The sequence below is a fragment of the Scyliorhinus torazame genome, chromosome 2 (assembly GCF_047496885.1).
Source record: "Scyliorhinus torazame isolate Kashiwa2021f chromosome 2, sScyTor2.1, whole genome shotgun sequence".
Lineage (NCBI taxonomy): Eukaryota > Metazoa > Chordata > Chondrichthyes > Carcharhiniformes > Scyliorhinidae > Scyliorhinus > Scyliorhinus torazame.
This window is the reverse complement of record NC_092708.1, coordinates 132,318,337-132,339,823: the sequence shown is the minus strand read 5'-3', so window position 1 is coordinate 132,339,823 and position 21,487 is coordinate 132,318,337. Positions and strand designations below refer to the sequence as shown.

At 39.8% G+C, this 21,487-nt stretch overlaps 1 protein-coding gene across 1 annotated transcript in view; it reads left to right on the top strand.

The window, feature by feature from the left end:
• ttn.2 (titin, tandem duplicate 2) overlaps positions 1-21,487 on the top strand; it is a 415,239-nt gene that overhangs the window by 234,620 nt on the left and 159,132 nt on the right. Inside the window, exons 141-147 of the mRNA XM_072477296.1 lie at positions 2,137-2,205; positions 3,720-3,797; positions 13,707-13,781; positions 17,345-17,395; positions 18,406-18,801; positions 19,087-19,356; positions 19,440-19,715. Of these exons, the coding sequence (XP_072333397.1) occupies positions 2,137-2,205; positions 3,720-3,797; positions 13,707-13,781; positions 17,345-17,395; positions 18,406-18,801; positions 19,087-19,356; positions 19,440-19,715 (1,215 nt within the window). The remainder of the gene's footprint in view (positions 1-2,136; positions 2,206-3,719; positions 3,798-13,706; positions 13,782-17,344; positions 17,396-18,405; positions 18,802-19,086; positions 19,357-19,439; positions 19,716-21,487) is intronic.

Genomic DNA, 21,487 nt, shown 5'->3' with positions numbered 1-21,487 from the left:
GAGTCAATGGGAAGGGGATGCTCACAGACCCCAGTTGCAGTGGGTAGAGGTCCATGTGGGACATGGGCGCCTTGTAGGTGAGAGTCTCAGGGGCAAGGGGGTTGAATCAAGCAACAGACATCTTGAGGCTGCTAGCCTTTCCCTCTGCATTGCTGACATCCTGCACAGTCTGGTGAAGTCAGGTGGACTGGAGAGAGTGATATCAGTGTGCTGGACTGGTATTTAAATATGGCACCGGGACCTTGTCAGCTGAGGAGAGGCGGACAAATCAGCTGCTGGTCTACCAGAAGAGTCGGAGGGGAACTCGCTTGTGCATAATTAAAGAGCTTTTAAGCACTGGACCAAACACAGGATTTCGCTATTCTACTCAGCGGGAAAGGCGCTGTCGGAGCCACCCGCCACTGCACTGAGTCTCAAAATGGCAGAATTGATTGATTGATTGATTGATTGATTTGATTTATTGTCACATGTACCGAAGTGCAGTGAAAGGTATTTTTCTGCGGTCGAGGGAACGTACACAGTACGTACATAGTAGAGAACATTGACAAATGGTACATCGACAAACAGTGATTGGTTACAGTGCGGAACAAGGGGCCAAACAAAGCAAATACATGAGCAAGAGCAGCACAGGGCATTGTAAATAGTGGTCTTACAGGGAGAAGATCAGTCCGATGGGGAGTCGGTGAGGAGTATTGTAGCTGTGGGGAAGAAGCTATTCCTATGTCTGGATGTGCAGGTCTTCAGACATCTGTACCTTCTGCCTGATGGAAGGGTCTGGAAGAAGGCAATGCCTGGGTGGGAGATGTCTCTGATAATGCTGTCTGCCTTCCGGAGGCAGCGGGAGGTGTATACCGAATCAATGTGCGGGTGGCAAGATTGTATGATGCACTAGGCTGAGTTCACCACGCTCTGCAGTTTCTTGCGATCTTGGACTGAGCAGTAGCCATACCAGGCTGTGATGCAGCCAGATAGGATGCTCTCTATCGCACATCTGTAGAAGTTTGTGAGAGTCGATGCAGACATGCCGAATTTCTTTCGTTCCGTAAGAAGTAGAGACGTTGTTGTGCTTTCTTGACTGTTGCATCAACGTGAGTGGACCAGAACAGACAGTTGATGATGGTGACCCCTAGGGACTTAAAGCTATCGACCATCTCCACTTCGGAGCCATTGATGCAGACGGTAGTGTGTGTCGTGCTACACTTCCTGAAGTCGATGATCAGTTCCTTCGTCTTCCCGACATTCCACCTGAGGTTGCAGTTTTCAGTTGAATACAATACTGCTGCTGTTGATGGCCCAGGGTGCCTCAAGGATGCTCAGTTTTGAGCTTCTCGCTATGTTCTGAATTATTCTATTCAGTATTGTGATAGTGATATACAGCACACACACACAGGCTCAGTTCGGCAGCAATTATAACCTTCAGGAAAGGCCATTCATTCAATAGTGATGCTTCTAAGCCATTATTGCTGATAGACATTGAAAGCGCCCTCCTAGAATACAATTGGTCTTCTTGCTACCCTTTGTATTTCTTCGAAAAGGTTTATGAAGGAGTACTATAGCATCAACTGAGAGAAGACAATAGGTGATAATCAGCAGGAACGTCCTTGGCTACGTTTGGCCTGAAAACATCAGACGTCATTGACTCCTGATCCTATGCTGAGATTGCCCAGTGTAGCTCCTTTTGCATTGTATGCCACCATATCACCACCATCTCTGATGGGTCTGTCCTGCTGATGGGACTGCACATAGCCAGGGATGGTGATGCTGGGGTCTGGAACATTAACTGTCAGGTATAATTTGGTGAGTATGATTATAATGTCAGACTGTAGCTTGATTAATCTGTGGGACAACTCTCCCAATTTTGACACAAGTCCCCAGACGTTAGCGAGGTGAAATTTGCAGCGTCAACTTGGCTGGATGTGTCTTTGTCATTACTCTTGCTTAGGTCAATGGCAGATGATCCACCGTGTCTTAATTTAAACAGTTTCTCCTCCAGTATGAGCACATGAGAATAGACAATGCCGTTTGGGTTGAATTCTGCTGCCAAGTATGCTTGTGTTACTTTAACTTCTTGTATCGACATATTAATGATAAAAGCATTGTACCATAAGCATCCTAATATTGTGCTGTTTCTTAAAGTGCCAGAGGTTCCCAAGAAGCCTATTCCTGAACCATTGAAACCTAAAAAGGAGATGTTTCCTGAAAAAGGTACATTTCTTTTTGGTGTTTTTCACGCTGGCAATACTTGTATGTATGAAGCAAAACCTTTGTTCCTGTTAAAGGATTAATATTCAATTTAATTTTCATAAGTATTATTATTTTTGCTACATCTCACTTGGACAGTCGAGGGCCTAAATCTAAGTCCCCAGAGATGGAAGTATACGCCAGGGTTATTGCATCAGCTAATTGAAGGGATGGTTGACATTGAATAACTGATGGAAGTTGCCCAGATTGGTCAGCATTGAGAATGACCAGAGTCATTATTTACATTTTTACTAATTTCAGTGGACAACATTGTTTGACCAGCATTAGCTTAACAATGTTTTACTTAGGTTATAAAAGTATGCATTTCATTTGTCAAAAAGAGGGAAATGTAACTCCAAATATTATCACTGCTTACCAGCACCAAACAATAGCTCATAACAGGTTGTTGCAAACCCCATACTCCAACTTTGCTGATGGAAAAGTTGGAGGGTGTAGACGTAGACCTCCACTCGTATCTCTGCACACTTTGCCCATTCAGCAAAAGGCTGTCTTCACCCCACTCTGTCATACAATATAATCAATAAACCTAAAATGTCAAAATGAGTGGCAACAGTAGTTACATATTATGTCATGGTATATTAGTGCACTAGGATAGTGATCATGCCCTTCTATAATATATGAAGAATCATTTGTGATATGCAGTAAGTAGGTTCCTCCTATCAACATCGGAGTATGGTTTATTTTTGATCTGTGAAGTTGGTAGCAAAGAAATGCAAGAACTCTACTGTTTACTTTGCATTATTCACCAGTATTGAAAATCTGTGCTGGGCGGCATGGTGGCACGATGGTTAGCACTGCTGCCTCACAGCACCGAGGACCCTTGTTCGATCTTGGCCCCGGGTCAATGTCTGTGTGGAATTTGCACAATCCCCCCTCCCCAAAGATGTGCAGGGTAGGTGGATTGGCCACGCTAAATTGCCCCTTTAAAAAAAAAAAAGAATATCTGTGCTGAAACTTGTTCATTACAGCTCAATCCGTTGTTAGGTGGACTCTTAAAGGTGAACTCTCAAAGGTGTTGTGATACAGAATAATTACAGTTTTGTTTGACAAGATTTTAATGCACATAATGAACCTATTATTTAATTATTTCCAATCATCTAAACAAGCAAGAAACTGCAAGCTATATTTGTTATCTATCAATCAGACATAATTAATAACATGCTACCTTAATTTACATGACCAAATTATTATTTTTCCTATGAACCACCGGTGTGCAACATTTTAGCAGCAGACTGGGGAAGAGGTGGATTCTATGATTGTCATAGAAGAGCCTGTGAAACGTTCATTCTTGACAGTAAAACGTAATGCTAATGTTTGCTTTAATGTAAACTAATTTGTTTGTATGAAAATATTAATCTGTTTGATACATTAACTGTGTTGTGTGATGTGTCCATTGTGAGTTTCTTTTCGTGTAAATTTTCTTTGGTACTTATTTTGAAAATAATTGTTTTTAAAAGTGCCCGAGATTACTAAGAAGCCAGTTGCTGAAGCTGAACCAGTTCCAAGAACAGTTGAGAAGCCTGCACCTGAAGAAGGTAAAACAAAGATTTAATAGAGCAGGGCACTCTATGGAAGCACAATATTGGTATTAATGGATTGGACACCTATTAATTAACCACTTAATTTAATTTTGCGTCCCTGCCAAAATTAAATTCTCCTTCATGTTTTATGCAAGCACCTCTCAGAAGAAATATTTCTTTATTCTTCGAAGTTTCTTTATTTTTACTTTTGGATATTTTTATCACTTCCTTTGATATGATTTTCTTTTATTACAGACGTGTTCACAACATGTTATGTCTTTCAGTCGTGATTCCCTTTTTGTTGCTTTTCAAAGTCTTGTCATGTTTCGTCTTAAAACATATACACTGTTCATTTAGTTGATCTCAAAACATGAAAGTAGAATTTATATTGCAATTATCTCGTAAATGGAAAATATAAAAACAATGCAAAATGGAAGATTGGAATAAATGTAATAATTTTAACCTCCTGTTTCTTTCTTAAGATAGTTTTAATGGTGGTTCGGTGCTCGTTAAAGGGAGGATCATTTGTGCTATAGAATTGAATATTGTCTATTTCAAACACTCGTAATTGGCATCAAGCACTTAGATAAAATCCCACCAAGAATACGCCTCTGGGTTCAAGCTTAAAATAAAGCTATCTCCTACACTTCTTAAAACATTTCTCAAACTTACTTTGTTGGCTCAGTTAAATTGCCAATTTCATATCACAAAGTGGGAGTTCTGTACTGCTGGATCGTGAATTGGGTTAAAAAAAAAACCTCATTAGGTGTGGAAACTGCATTGGAACAGCAGTTTTTCATTAAATCAATCTGGTCTTGATTTTGCAAGTAAAATGTCTAATTAACTGTATCACTCAACTTTGGTTGTCAGATTTTCTAAATTATACAAAATCATAAAAGACACCTTAGGTAGCTTTAACATTTTTCAAACAAAAATTCTTTGAGTTTAAGAAATTATAATGTTCCCTTAAACTTTCCAAGTCAAATACAAAAGTCAGCGATATTGTAAATGATAGAAAACAACACAATTTTGTTTATTGTTTTATTCTGTTTTCTGTGCATTTTGTGAATGTACTTATGTTGTCTTTGTCTTACTGAATACTTAATTTGTCTTAAAAATAATATTTGAAGTACTTCAAGTTGACAAGAGGGATGAACGTGCACCCATCACTGTTTCAAGAAGAGTCTTACTCACTTCAGAAAAAGATAGCAAAGGTACAAAACCAGCCAATGAATTATGGTGTTTGAAGAAATGTGTTAGTGTGAGCATTCTTTTTTCTGCTGAACGTTACCAGTGCTTAGCTGGTTCATCAGAATTCTTCTTGTGTAATTGTGGTGTCCTTTGTTTCAATGTTAGTGATGTAGTTCAGTTATGTCTCAGTCTTGAAATGTTTGTTCTGTTTTAGAGTCATGGAAGCAGGCCATTGAGTCCATGCTGGCTGTCTGTAAAGCAATCAAGTCAGTCCCATTCCTCCACTTTATCCATGTAACCCTGCAAGTTTATTTCACTCAAGTCCCTATCCAATTTCCTTTTTAAATCATTCACCGTCCCCATGTCCACCACCCTCGGAGGCAGTAAGTTTCATATCATTACTACTTGCTGCATGAGCACTTTCTTCCTTACATCTCCCCTTTATCTCAATCACAAAACCTTAAATCTGTGTTCCCTAGTCCGTGTACCATCAACTCATGGGGACAGCTTTTCTTTGTTTACTTCCGTTAATCCAGTCACAATCTTGTACACCACTATCAGATCTTCCCTCAACCTCATTACTCCAAGAATAAACACGGTTTCTCCAACCTAACCCTATAACTAGTTTCCCTCATCCCCAGGTCCTTTCTGGTAATTACCTCTATATCCTCTCAACCATCCTGAAGAGTGGTGACCAGAATTGGACACAATACTGCAGTTGTTGCCTGACCAGAAGTTTATAAATGTTCAGCATAATATCCCTGCTTTTGTATTCAGCACCGCTATTTATGAAGTCCCAGACCCCAAATGCTGTACTAATTACTCTCTCAATGTGTCCTACCATCTCCAAAGATCTTTGCATATGAACCACTTATCATAAAACTCCTTTACCCTTATCACAAGCTATACAATATCTGCTATAGCAAATAATTATAATTATTCATTATAAGTAATATATCTAGCCACTTTGAAGAGGTTTAAACTTTGATGACAACATACTGTGCTGTGAATATTTGTCTAATGTCTCAGATCAATACCACAGCATCCAGCACTTTGCTTATTCTGCCTCGATTGAAGTACAGCCATGAAATAGCATTGAGCATAGATGTGTTGAGTTGCTCTGTTCAGCAGTATACAGTTTAAGTGCATTCCAAATAACAGTTTGGCCCTTCCAAAGTCATCTGACATATGAATATTGTTAACTGGTAGCTTGGGGACAGAACCTGGATGAGGGGGCAGATAAAACGAGGATAGCGAGTTATACCTGGGGTGCTACGGCATTAAGCGGGAATGCATTTTAACCCGGGGTTAGTTGACCCGAAGGCAGAGAGATCCAGCTTTAAACTTGCAGACCATGCTCTGATATGGAAATGCTCCTCCAGACCTCATCAGAAAACTATCCCCTCCCTGAATTTTGTCCCAAGTGGTTTGCCTTCCCCACACCCCAACTGTTGCCTAATCAACCTTCCCTGGTGATGTGGACTATCCTCGCTGGTGGCCTCCTATGCCAGCCAACCAGCCAGCTGGATCAGCCTGGAGACTGATGAGTTACATGTAATGAAGGCCTGGAAGTGAAAGTTATTATCTGGTGCCATTCTGTTCAACTATATTCACCTGTATCATGTCAAACAAGTATTGGTTCTAACTGTCAATATTGTGTATCTTTAATATTCGATGCTGGTAACTTCTGTACCGTCTAAAGCTATCTATTATTATTAAAGTCCCTGAGGTTATGAAACGTCACATACATGAAGAAATTACAGAAGTTTATTATGAAGAAAGAGAAAAAATTTCTTCTCTTAAAGGTATATTTGTGGACTGCTGTCTTTTTAATTTTTTTTGTGTCCCAGTGCTATGCTGGCTCTTCTATTTATATAGCTTTGATCCTTGTAGTTTTGTATTTTACGTATTGGCCTGTCTGTTGTTATGTTACTGTATTGTTGTGTTTTGAAGAATATTTTAATGTGTTGTAAGTCTCTGTACTATTGATTAAATGAACTCAAATGTACAATTTTGAGCAACAACAAGCATCTGTAAGACATCTTTAAAGGTCTGAAATGTTTGAAGCCACATTCAAATAGGAGTCAGGAAAATAGCCACTGAGCCATAAGGGGAGCAGCGGAAGGGAATGAACAAAAAGATGGTTGTAATGATGGGATTTGAGGATGTTTTGATTGGAAGAGATAAGAGTGTAAGAGGTGTATGGAGGGAACTCCAGACAGTAGGATTTTGGCAGCTAAACATTCTGGATCTGGCTGGGTGAGGGGAGGAACAGATGTAAAATAATGTTGGAATCTGAAGAATTGGGCCACTAGTTGGGAAGAATAGAAGGCTGAAATGAATTAGGTAGGTGGGGTGAGATCATGGAGAGCTTTGATGACAAACGTGGGGGCTGAAGCTCCTCAAGAGTGTTTCTTCGTCAATTGCCATTACTGAGACAGGCACTCAGCTGAAACTTCATTATATGTCAATCAAGGTTTGGGCTGAGGTACAGAGTAGGAGAAGCTGTGAAGTAATTCACCCAGTTAAGATTTTAAATTCAACGCATTGTAAACAATGAGGGTAGAAGTCCTGGGAAAGTGAGTATTTGTACGCACAGAAGATTTGCAGCATAGTTTTGTACAATTAGCAGCCATAGAGGGTGGAAAATGGAAGATCAATAAAGAGAATTTTGGAGTAGTTGAGTTTGAAAGTCATGCATCAGGATTTGTTCCCCATTGAGCTGGCTCTTCTACCTTAGAATTGTGGAGGTGAAATTAAGTGCAGTTTGTAATTGAGAAGATGTGGTTTGGAAATTCAACTTAGCATCAATCTGGACACCAACAGTAAGATTTTCTGGCCGTTCAGGTTGGTGGAATCTTCTGGTCCCGGCAACAGCACTCCCCGCCGTGGGTTTCCTGGCAGTGAGGGTTGCATTTAATGGGAAATCCCGTTGACCACGGCAGAACCGGAAGATCTTGCCACAGTCCAATGGCGGATTGCCTCCCGGTTTCATGACCGGTTGCTTGGTAAATCCTGCCTCAAGACTGAAATCAGTCTAAACCTATGTTGCCAAGAAACAGTTGTTACATTACAATTTGATTTTTGGACACTTGGTTGGTCAAAACAAACTGTTTTATATTAATGATAAAAACAGAAAATGCTGGAAAATCTCAGCAGGTCAGACAGCATCCGTGGAGAGAGAAACAGAGTAACGATTTGAGATCTTGATGATACGTCCTAAAAATATTTACTCTGGGCAGAATGTTCTGGTCCCCCAACAACAGGCAGGGTGCAGGGGGGGTGGAGACAATGCAGCAGGAGTTTTTTTTCCAGCAGTGTAAAATGATGGTGGGATCTTCGACTCTCGCCCATTAAAAGTCCTGCCAGAGGCCGGCATGAAACTGATTTGCATCCCACTAACTTGATCAAGATGAAGGCACGATTGGACTCGCTCCGTCCTCTCCCCCTGACCCCCCCCCCCAGATCTGTGGTGCTGCCAGCAGGAAATGTCGCCCGCCCAGAACACGTCTGGACCAATATAGCATGTACATGTCAGCACTTACCTGAAGAAGGCCTGGGGCAGCTAGCCGAGATCTGAAGAGAAGGTGGAGGCCTCCAGCAATTGGACCCTGCAACACCACGTGCAGCAGTGGGTGGGAGAGCATCAACCACGTGAATCTTCTCCGTGCAGATTCAAGGAGGGGATTGTTCTCGGTGCAGCAACTCCTTCCAGAAGGTGGATGTGGATTTTGGGGTCGGCAGGATGAGAAAGGTATGTCAGTCATACCATAGGGGATATTCAGGAAGGTAGGGAACCTCCACCTTGGCCTGTACAGAAGCAAAGCGGGAGGGTTTAAGGGTGACCATGGGAGTGATTCCTGGGCGTTCAGTTGTAACAGGAGGGAGGATGTCGGTGACAGAGGGAGGGATTAAGGTATTAGACTCAACTTTGAAGATGACTACAATCATGGCTGCCAACTATTATGCAGAGACTCATGGCGGAGTACACAAGATGCTGCATTGGGGTTATCTGGTCGGGAGTGAGCTAGATGCAAGTCAGCTCAACCGGACAACTGAAGGGGACTCCAGCATGTGGCACTGACAATGCTAGGGTCCTGGGACAGATGAAAGTGTGAAGAGCAAACGCTTCACGTGTGCAGGAAAAGACATTTTTCTCTACCCATGCCTAATTCTGGAAGATGTTGGAAGGTTGATGCACAAGTTTAAGGACTATCGCAAATACACCACATCAGACATGATTACAATGCAAGTGAACTATATTTTTCAAAGTGTGCTGTGTGTAACCATCGCAGTACACCAATGCCCCACTTCTGAAATCTGAACTTCTTAATTTTCCTTTCCCTAACACTTCTTCTAATTGTTCCCCGACACCTTAGTGTGGATGGTGGCAGCCTGCTAGCCAGTTGACCCTGTTGTTTTGGATGGTCTTGGTGGCCATCCTCTGGAGACCCGAGGTCTGGAGGACCTCGGCTTACTTTGGTCATCCTGCTATGGAGCAGCTGTTTCCTCTAGGGTCACAGAGGACAAGGCTGAATGGGTCAGAAGCAAAGGTGATTTGAAACGGTCAGGCACTGTCAGTCCTGAGTGGAGGTCCCAGGTGTATCCAACTGTTGCTCCTCCTCCCTTTGTGTGCCAAGGAACCCTGCCTGACTCATTGAGGGGACGGGCCACCTGGAGTGAGGTTGAGGTGTCTGTCCCCTTCTCATGTAGCCACTACAGAAGCTTATTGATGGCTACATCGATGGAGTACAGGCCCACATGCATTTCTGGCAAAATCTGTTGGCAAGGTTCTCCATGGAGCCCTCCAAGCATGCACAGGTCGGCACCACTTCATCAGCTGGCAGGCTGAGGGACCGCTCCACCTTGTGTGAGACTCTGTTGTGGGCCTCCCACATCTCTACCTGACTTTCCTCCATCTCTTGCTGTCTCTCCAGCATCTCTTTGAGTGCCAATTCCAGAGGCCTGTCTTCAGATTGAATCTCGCAGGTGCCTCTTCTCCAGCACTCCCAAGTGCCAGAAAGCCTTGCTGATCCTGCCTCCTCCCGCTGTGGACACATGTCCGTTCAGTGACCACCAGAATCTAATATTGTTCCTAAACTAAATCTAATATCCACCAAGGTGTGTGCCTCTCGGCTGATGGAGGATGCAGGTGTCTTTTGTGATGCTTCTGTATGTGCACTTTCATTGTGTGCAATATCTTTGCTCTTTTCTGGGCTTGTTCAAATAATGGACAGGACTGCTTCACTTTTGGGCCTTGCTCTCTTTCTGTTGGCATCAATAAGTGAGAGAGGTGAGAGTGGGTTTTTCCAGCATCTTCTGATTTTATTTCCGACATCTAACGTCCACAGTATTTTGCTCTTGTTTTATATTACTGGCCGAGATAATCTGCCTGCAACAATGGAAAGTTTGTCCCTAACGATAATGAAATAATTATTAGTTAGTTGGCTACCGTATTCGAGGCCATAAAAATACAAACAAACCACTGGGTTTCATTTCTAAAGGAATTGAATTGAAAAGCAGATCGATTAAGCTAAACTTGCATTGAACTTTGCTTAAACACCCTTAGAGTACTGTGCACAGTTCCAGTCTCCAAATTACTAAAGAATAGAGAATGCAAAAAAAATACCAAGGATGATGCCAGAACTGAGAGGTAATACCTATCAGAAAAAAATGAGCAGGCCAGAGCTGTTTTCCCTAGAAAAGAAGAGGTTGAACAATTACCTAATAGAGGACTTTATAATTATGAAGGGGATTGATGATGTAGTTGTAGTGAAAACTTTTCAACTTGTGAGAGAGTCCAAAACTAAAGGACACAAACAAGACATAATCATGAATGAATCCAATGAGGAATTCAAGAGAAATATCTTTGCTCGGAGAGTGATTAGGATGTCGAACTTGCCCCACATGCAATATTTGAATAGCACAGGATATTGAAAAGGACAGCTAGTAAGTACCTGAAGAAAAAAGATATAGAAATTTATGCAGATGGTGTTGAATGAAATAGGGTGAAAAGAGGCTGGGACATGAACTCTGGCTGAATGGCTTGTTTCCATATTGTTCATGCTATACAATTTTGTTACCTGAAAATTGCTCTTATAATTTTTTTAAATTGTGGGTTCTTTAATGAACTTGTTTTGCTCTTCAAGAAGAAAAAAACTTTATTGCGGCTTACAGCAGTTTTAATAATGTCTTTAAAGTGCCTGAGATTACCAAGAAACCTGTGCCTGAAAAAGTTGTTCCAATCACATTTGCAGAAAGCAAGGAAATTACTCCAGTAAAAGGTACAGAAGTGATGGTACTTTCATCTATGTGGTCTTCTCACATGTATTACTAATAGTAGCTTTAATGCTCCATGGGCCTTTTCCAATAACAAGTAATATCTTCTCTGTTTCTTGTTTTTTCATTGTTTTATATGGATTGTTTTGGTGATAATCTTCTGTGGCTTTATCTTTACACCCTGATTTTTGTACCTGTGTCTGTAGCAATGTTTTGGTATTTTATGTGGTAACATTTGTGTCATCTTATACTTTCTTCAAACCAAAACTTCTACATTTCTGACCATTATCTAAAATTCTAAAACTTTTTCTTCAAAAATCTGAAGCTTTCAAGAAGATTTTATATGAAGAGACTATTGAAGCTGACAAGCCCAAGGAAATTATTGAGCGCGATGAGATGATTTTACGTGAAGAAACAATTCAACCTGATGAGAGAATTTTATCTGAGGAACTTGTTGAGGCTGATGAGATGATATATGAGGAAAGTGTCGAGTCTGATGAGATGATATATGAGGAAACTGTACAGGATGACAATATAATTTTACCTGAGGAAATTGTCGAGTCCTATGAGATGACATTTTCTGAAGAAACTGTGCAGGATGGCAATATAATTTTACCTGAGGAAATTGTTGAGGCAGATGAGGAGATTTTACATGAGGCAATTGTTGAACCTGACGAGGTGACTTTATATGAGAAAAGTGTTGAGTCCAATGAAATGGGTTTGCGTGAAGAATCTGCTCAGCTTGACAAGATTATTTTACGCAAGAGAATTATTGAGGCTGGTGAGAAGATTTTCCATGAAGAAATTGTTGAAGTCACACTTCCTGAAAAAAAGAAATTAATTTCTGAGAAAGGTATAGAACTGATTTTTTTAGAAGATTATATTCTAATCTAAAATGGCTGCAGCATCTCACAGCCAGTGGAAATGTCCATGAAGTTTTGATTTTTATATATGTTCTCTGCGAGGCGCTCTGTTTACTCACAATACTGTTATCTCCAATATTGACATCTACATTTCAGATGTTCTTTAGTTACACTGGCCCTATGTTTCCTGTCTTCTCATGTTTATTGAGGAGTGGAAGAATTTGTGAATGCAGTAATTTTTAGAAATTCCCCACCAAACTTAAACTTTGGCAAACTAGCTAAGTAAAAGTTCATATAAGTGACAGTTAATATTTGCTGGATGGAGTCCCCAATCGGGACATGCTCCATTTACCTGAGTGCAGAAAATGTAAACCCTAGTTTTCAAGAGCCAAGGCTGGAGACTAATCAGCTAAAACTATGCAGTGTAAAATAAAGGAGTATTAGAAATATTCTGTCCTCTTAAGATTATTTTATGTGGTAGGGTATTGGCTTGCTGAGTTGCTCAGAGTCTTTTTCATGAGGCTACCATCTTTCATTTGCCATTGTGTACAAATGAAAATATGATACGGAATAATTAACACTCAAAGTTCTTTGTTAAACTTTTTAAACAAAGTTGAAGAATTATGTTTGTTGTTCTTTCAGTATTACACATATTCAGTTTTCTGTTGTTGATATTGTCAGACATTTAGATCATGTAAATGCACACTAAATATTTAAACAAAATATTTTTTGAAGTGACTACAATTACCAAGAAGACTGAACCTAAAGGTGATGTTCTAGTCTGTGATCCAGTGAAACAAGATTTGGAAGGTATACAAATCTATGTCACTCATTGGCTTGTGTCACTGGTGCAAAATCCATGAACCATTCCATTCTGCATTTCAATACCTTTCACTTCCATCACATCTCCGCATCTGCAGTTCATCTTTCTTGTGGTTCATTATTTCATTGCTTAATTATACATGCTTGCTTTTGATTATATTTCAACTGTCCCTTGTTTTAATGTTGTCACCCAGGTATAGTTCTTACAGTCAAATTAGTAAAGCAGTACTTACAGTGAAAGGAAAATATGCTGGCTGCATATAAGATTTATCTATGAAAAATGAAATTCAAACCCCCGATCTATCCAATTAGTTCTTTTGGTTTTATAGTTATGAATAATATTTAACATGTTAAGCAATTTCAATGAGAATAATATTTCCAGTTTTATTTTTCTAATTCTCCTGTTCATCCCTACTCAAGAGTAAAGAATAAACATGAGTTTTAACTGTCCAAGGACTCTACCAAGACCAATCTTGTGGCATGTCTAAACCCTACAGAAAGTAACACCTCCCAAGTTTTTCTTCTCTCTCACTGATGACCAGGATGAGCTGGCAAATTCAGCATCAAATGGAAAGTTGGAAAGCAAATGCTTGTCAAAACTAGACAGATGCTGAATTCTAATAATTCAAAGCACTGTCGCTACTGAACCATGGAATAATTTCCTAAGCATTTAAAATATTTTTGACATTTTGAGAGGCAACATCCCATATAATTGTGGTTTTGAAGATATGACTTTAATGGTGACAAAATCTCTGAATTGTTTTTAAAGTGCCTGAAACTGAAGAAGTACCTGTTACTACGCTTCCTGTTTCTGCCCCAGGACCAGTCAAGAAACCCATTAAAGGTACAATTTATTAAAAGCTTGAATCTTAATTTACAATGGTAAATTTTAAAATACCTAACTATATACTATGTTGACATACAATTTCAGTTTCTTTTCCTGAATGTTAAATGTGAAGTTAAGTCCTCAGGTTTCTAAATGTGTATCGGCTGTTCCAAATTGTCTCTTCAGTCTATTTAAAAAGTACAATTCATGTATCTTGTCTGTTGTGGTACCTTCTGTTAATGTGTTTATTTGGAAATTTTTCCGTCTACGGGTTCGTTTTACAGTGTGTTTAATTTGGTGAACACCAATGTAGTTTGGAGATTAAGACATTGTTTGGTTTTGTTTAAATGTTAGACTGTTCTTTTATGGAATTGCAAAAAAAGTCCTTTACGATGTGTCACTAAATTATGTATGAAACCTTTATAGCTGCAGAACAATCCAAGCCATCTTTGAAACTAAAACCTACAGTCAAAATTCCAAAGGAAGTAGAAGATATAGAAATTCCTGTACTGAAGAAAATTAGTAAGGTTCCCAAGGAAGCGAAAGATGAAGATGAGGGTATTATATTAAAGAAGGTTGATAGCTCTCCTAAAGAAGAAGACATAGGGGTAAAAGTTAGGAAACATGCTAGAGGTCCTGAGGAAATGGAAGATGAAGAACATGTATCACTAAAGAAACCAGATGTAATCTTAAAAATGAAAGAAACAGAACGAGAAATAATATTACAGCGTGTTGGTGAGATTTCTAAAATAAAGGAAGATACTGGGAAAAGTTTATCATTAAAGAAATTAGATAAAATTTCTATTGAACAAGATGATACATACAAAATATTATCAAGGAAGGTTACTAAAGTACAATCCAAAGAAATGGAAGAGGAGCCAGGTACACCATTTCAGAAACCTGATAAGATCCCTAAACAAGCGGAAGAAGCAGAAATGGTACTATTAAGAAAGCATGATACAGTCCCTAAAAAAGAAGCATTAAAAGAAAAACGCATAATATCAAAGAAACTGCCCAGCGATGAGGAAGATAGAAAAAAGCAAATAATATTGGAAAAAGTTGGTGGAGTGCCTAAAATTGAAAAAGAACTTGAAAAGACTGTGCTTTTAACTAGAACAGAACCAGATCCTATGAAAGTAGGAGACCGAGAAAATATATCTTTAAAGCGGGCTATTGTTGCTGATGCAGAGAAGGATAAGGAGAAAATCATTCCATTGAAAAAACCTACTAAAAGCCCTATAGTACCAGAAGATGAAGACAAGCATTTGGCACTGAGAAAAGGGAGTACATCTCCTAAATTTGAGGAGGAAAAGGAATATCCTAGTCTCAGGAAAGTTGACCGTCCTAAAATTATTCATGAAAAGCCCAGGATTGCACCACCTCTTGAAGAAGAGGCACCCAAAAGTATTGAAGTGGATCCATTTGAAAGAATACCCAGGGAGATTGCTTTGGAAGAGCCTGCTTCAGAAATGGTATCAGAGGTTACTGCAGAAAAGGCTGCTGATATTTCCAAAGCAACACGTGAAACTAAAATGATACCCTCAAAAGAAAAACTTCATGAGACACCTTTAAAGATTGTAAAAGGGAAAGTCCTGGTTTCAAAAGAAGAACAAGAAACAGCTTTCCTGAAAAAAGTTCCCTCAAAAGAAAATGCACTTGAAGCGAAAGAACCGCCAAAGATTCACAAACTACCTGAAAAGGATGTAATGGTGTATAAAGAGAAAACACAAATTATCCCTTCTAAAATGGATAAGGAGAAAGCATTTGAACAAGTGCAGTTAGAAAAATTCCCCTCAAAAGAAATTATATTTGAAGCAAAGGAATCACAGAAAATACAGAAAGTTCCTGAAAATATCCCGACAGCGAAATTTGATGAAACACAGTTAACTATTGAAAAAGGAAAAATGCCTCTTTTGGAAGAACAGAAGGATCACATAGAGCTGAAGAAGGTTCCTTCAAAGGAAATTGTAATAGAAGAAAAGCCACAGAAAATACCAGTAAAGAAGGTAGTGACACCCAGAGCTTTACCTGATAGTGCACATCTTAAATTTGGAAAGGGAAAAGTGCCAGTGTCTGAAGAAAAAGATCAAGCACAGATGAAGAAGATTCTTTCAAAAGAGGTTGTAGCAGAAGAAAAGCCACAGAAGATACCTGTAAAGAAGGCACTGACACCCAGAGATATACCTGATAGTGCGCATCTTAAAATTGGAAAGGGAAAAGTGCCAGTATCAGAAGAAGAAAAGGATCATATACAGCTGGCGAAGATTCCTTCAAAAGAATTTGCAGTGGAAGAAAAGCCACAGAAAATACCGGTAAAGAAGGCACTGACACCCAGAGATATACCTGCCAGTGCACATCTTAAAATTGGAAAGGGAAAAGTGCCAGTATCAGAAGAAGAAAAGGATCATATACAGCTGGCGAAGATTCCTTCAAAGGAATATGCGGTGGAAGAAAAGCCACAGAAAATACTGGTAAAGAGGGTAGTGACACCCAGAGATATACCTGCCAGTGCACATCTTAAAATTGGAAAGGGAAAGGTGCCAGTATCAGAAGAAGAAAAGGATCATATACAGCTGGCAAAGATTCCTTCAAAAGAACATGCGGTGGAAGAAAAGCCACAGAAAATACCGGTGAAAAAGGTACTGACGCCTAGAGATGTTGCACATCTTAAAGCAGGAAAAGGGGTTGCATCAGTTTCTGAAAAAGAATTGGAACTAACACAAGTCAAAAAAGTTCCCTCCGAAAGCATCTCAACAGAAGAAGACTACGATGTAGAATCAGAAGAAATATCAATAGAGGAATTACGGGACAAAGGTGACTGGGGATCAGAGCTGACGGAAGAGGAGGAGGAATATGGCTCATCTGTTGATTGGGAGCATGAAGATGACGAAGAGTTTGAGGGTGCAGTTGAGACTCCTTCAAAGCCTTACAAACGACGAGGTGAGGTGGCTGCTGCACATCTATCAAACTGATTGTTCGTATCTTGTGCTTTAGAAAATGGATCTGTGTTCTTTATTTTTGTGTGTGTTCACCTTTGTCAAACATCTTTGTTTGTCCTGGCAATGCAGCTTGTGTTTATGTGCACGACGTATCGTCATTGTCAAAAGTGTTCAGTCTAAAATTCATGTCTGCTGCTTGTGTTTGGTCCATGTAGTCCTATGCTTCCCAAAGAAAAATTGTCTTAATTGGCTTTGTTGTTTGCTATTAACAGAGCTATGGGTGAATTAAAATCATTTTTCATACACAACATTGAAGGTACAGGCTTCTGCAAAACTTTCAAATTGCCTGGTTTCACATTTTTCATTCAAAACTAATATGTCTTTTTCTTCATTTTAAATCTCCGCTGGCCGCATGAGTAAGTCTTTGTTTAGTGTATTAAACAAATGGTAGTGCCATTTGTCATTTATCTTTTTGCCTGTGTTATAGATAATCAATATATAAATATAATTTTGCCTCTAAATTTCATACACTTTCCTACCTCATTGTTTCCACCCTTGGGCTATTACCGAAGCAGTTTAACATACAATAATTTGGAAGGATAGTCATGACATGCCGATAATTATGTTACTATCTCACTACAGATGCTAAGGCACCAACTGATGAAGCCGGCAGGGGTAGAGGCATACTAAGAGGTGAGAGGGAATATCAAGCACATAGTCACAGTTATGAATCCATGCATGATTGTACACATATATACTTGTTCCGCGAGCACTACTGAACATTTAGATGTCAACACATGTAATAATATTCCAACATAACACATCAATTTAGATGAATTAATGAATTATATTGCTGTTAAACAGAACTCTATTTAAATTTCATTCATACATTAGTGAAAACCTCCATTAAGCACTATGATACATTTCAGTTATTTTCGAATTTAATATGTAATTTCAATTTGCATGGTCTCCCAATTACAAAAAATATTGTTGGCTTTGCAGACTGGATAGCAGAGCATAGATGAATATTGCATTATTTACATTTGCATGGAACTGTCCTCTCTTTTTGTGCTTGCACCTCCAAAGAGTTATAATTTAAATAATCCTATTTACCTGACCGCAAGTAATCAATTTGTGTACTGCACTTGAATATTGGCCACAACTGATGTTGGCGGAGGAGAACTTAGCATGAAAACTAAATGAAGAAACATATGCTATGTTTCCCTGGCATGGTCACCTAACAAGAATCTAATACTTTAATGCATGCATTTCTTTTTCTATTTGCACGCAATTCGTGTTTTGGCTGTACCGAATTGTTTCTACTTGAATATAATTGTGTTGCCTGCTGACTGTGATTATGAATCGCTGATGCTCCTTGATGAATGGCGAATATATCTGTGCTGAAATTCTAGTGGCTGGATATTATGTAAATCTTACAACCTGAATCGCATGATGAAATGTATAGACTTTGAAGGATGAGCTTCAATGCACCAATTTACCGCCGAGAAGAACTAAAACCAAGTTTGCAGAGTTTGGTCTCTTAGGCAGTTTCATTGCTCTGCTTGCATCGCTGTCGTTACTTTACCGACTGAAAATGGCACGTGGCATCTAAGTGTCTGGTTCGCATCAAACCATCTTCAGAAGCATGCTAAAAAAAGCAACAAATAAAATCCAATGTATTTATGTTCAACTCTAAATTTTAGCGAGAAAAACTCCATCACCTGGAGAAGGGGACAAGAAACCACTTAGACCAGGTTCGGGAAGGCCACCCTCAGAGGAGCCACCTTTTGCAGGATTCCAGCTCAAAGCAGTCCCACTGAAATTTGTCAAAGAGCTACAAGATATTGTGCTGGAGGAAGCGGAGTCTATAGGGTCTGCTGCCAACTTTGAATGCCAGATCTCCCCGTCTACAGCATTAACATCATGGATGAAGGATGGGAGCACTGTGAGAGAAAGTCCTAAATACAGATTTACCTCCGATGGCAAAGATAGAAAGTTACAAATCATTGATGTGCAGCTTTCAGATACTGGTGAATATAGCTGTGTAGGTCGCCTCGGCAAGCAAGAAAAGACATCCACAGCAAAACTAATTGTCGAAGGTATTTAGCATTGCTGTTTGAGATATTTCACAGCGCAAACCAAGAGCAAGACTGCGCATTATTTTAAAATTGTGCAACTTAGGAATCCTACTGAATTGTTCTTGTCACAATCTAAGAAGCTCAAATGGTCATATACAATGTTACCATGTTATTGCACAATACTTCATCAGTTCAATGTAGACTTGGATCTTTTAAATGTTATGAAAGGCTTTTGAGCATTTTGCATAAAATGAAAACTTTGGTTTATTATGGAAAATTAATTGATATTTTCCCAAAACATTTTAGAAGTGCCAGTGGCATTCTTCAAAACACTGGAAGAGGAAACAACCATCTTCAAAGGACAGCCCCTGTATATGACCTGTGAGCTGACCAAAGACAAAGAGGTGATTTGGAAGAAGGATGGTGAACCTCTTGAAACCACGTCTGACAGATACACGATTAGTGTCATTGGGCTACAGCGTTCGATTACAATTCCAAGTTCAGATTTTTTTGATGCTGGAGTGTATTCTGTTGAGACTGCTAACATAAGATGTGAAGGAAAAGTGAATGTGCAAGGTTAGTATATCCAAATATTTTTATATATTTGAAACAGCAATGAAGAGGACTGGTTTTAGTTTATATATTTTTATCCCTTGCAGAGATTGTAAGGAAGTGGTTTGTTAAACCTGTTCGGGACCAGCGGGTCAAACAAAAAGAAAATGCCGTTTTTGAATGTGAAATTGCAAAAGACACGCCAAATATTAAGTGGTTCAAGGGTGAGGAGGAGATTCCAATGGAACCCACTGCAAAAACTGAAATTAAGAAAGTTGGGAAAACTCTTTCTCTCATTGTGAAGAATGCAACACCGGAAGATATGGCCGAATACACAGTGGAGGTGGAAGGACAAGCTTCTACAGCCAATCTGTTTGTTGACGGTAGGTCTTCTATTTCTTGTAGAAATTTTCACTCCTTTGCCCTTACAGCACTGATTATCAGTATTATTAATAATTTTAGGTAGGGCACACGCTACATGTCCATGCATTATAATTCCTACTTTCATGATGTTTGGTCACGTTGTAAATTTCTGTCAGGATTTTTCATTCATTTCCTATATGGACAGAAGGAATGTAGCAGTAAGCTTTAGCCACAAGTGGCCTATTGAGCTAGATCCTGAATATTGTAGGTACTGACTTGTGAGCAACACCACAGTTAAGTTACTAGTTATAAAAATGTTTCTTATGTTGTTTATCACCATGAAATAGAAATCTCTGTCGGATGATTTTCTGATATTCCAATTATGAAATTAAGGCAAGGTGGCACAGTGGTTAGCTCTGCTGCCTCACAGCGCCAAGAACCCGGTTCAATTCCGGCCTTGGGTGACTGTGTGGAGTTTGCACATTCTCCTCATGTCTGTGTGGATTTCCTCTGCGTGCCCCGGTTTCCTCTCATAGTCCAAAGATGTGCCGGTTTGGTGGGATTGCGGGGACCGGTTGGGGCAGTGGGCCTAGGTGGGGAGCTCTTTCAGAGGGTCGGTGGCAACCTGATGGGCTGAATGGCCTCCAATGCACTGTAGGGATTCAATGAAGTAATTTTACCATCATTGGACCAATTCACTTAATCCTTTTCCCCTGCCTTTTCTCCATTGCCTTGAAATTTTTCAAGTATTTCTCCACTTGCCTTTTGAAAAATTTATTAGGTTCCACTTCCACCACTTTATCTAATGGGGCATTCCTAACCTAGCAATCTGGTACATGAAAAATGCCAACCTCTCAACGTGTTTTTAAGAGAATAGTCTTTAATTTAGGTTTTCTATTTACTATCTCATTAATCATTGGAAAAAAGAAATATAACTTTAATTTATAATTTGGAACATTTTGATCGTCATCCAATCAACTCCGCCTCTGCCTACTAAGGCAGAATACTGCAGCTACTGGAAATCTGAAGTGGAAAGTGAAGATGCTGGAATTGCTCAGCAGGTCAGGCAGTATCGGTGAAGAGAGAAACAAAGTTAAGGTTTCAGGTCGATGACTTTTCATCAGAACTAGGAACTTCCTTAAATGGCCTCTATCTTCATGGTAATCTTCATCCTATTCCCTCCAACCTCATAGTCATCTTCTCTCATGGCCTTCAAACTCATAGACTCCCAACACTGAATAGTTTGCTTCTTCTTCCTTCCCAAGATCCACAATAAGACTGCCTTGATGGATCGATCATTTCAGCCTGTTCCTGCACCACTGAATTGGTTTCTTTCTATCTAACTCTATCTTATCCACCCCAGTCGAGTCTTTCTCCAGCTACATCCATGACTCTTTCAGTGCCCACAGTCATTTTAACAGTCTCCAATTTCCTAGTGTTAACCGTGTCATCTTCATCATAGACATGCAATCTCGCAGTACCTCCATCCTCCACCAGAATAGTTTGAGGGCTGCCCACCTTCCTTGACCAGATGCACAAGCGGACTCCATTGGTTTCCATCTGGACCTGGAAAAATGTACTAATTTTGCTTCCAATTTCCACCCCTCTATCACTTTACATGGTCCATCTGTGATCCCTTCCCTTCCTTGACCTCCAAATCCCGATTTCTGAGGATAGACCGCCCACTGGTATCCATTACAAACCCACCGACTCCCACAGTTTGCTCGATTACAGCTCTTCACACTTCATCCCATTCTCCCAGTTCCTTCACCACCGAGGGCTGGTGCAGACT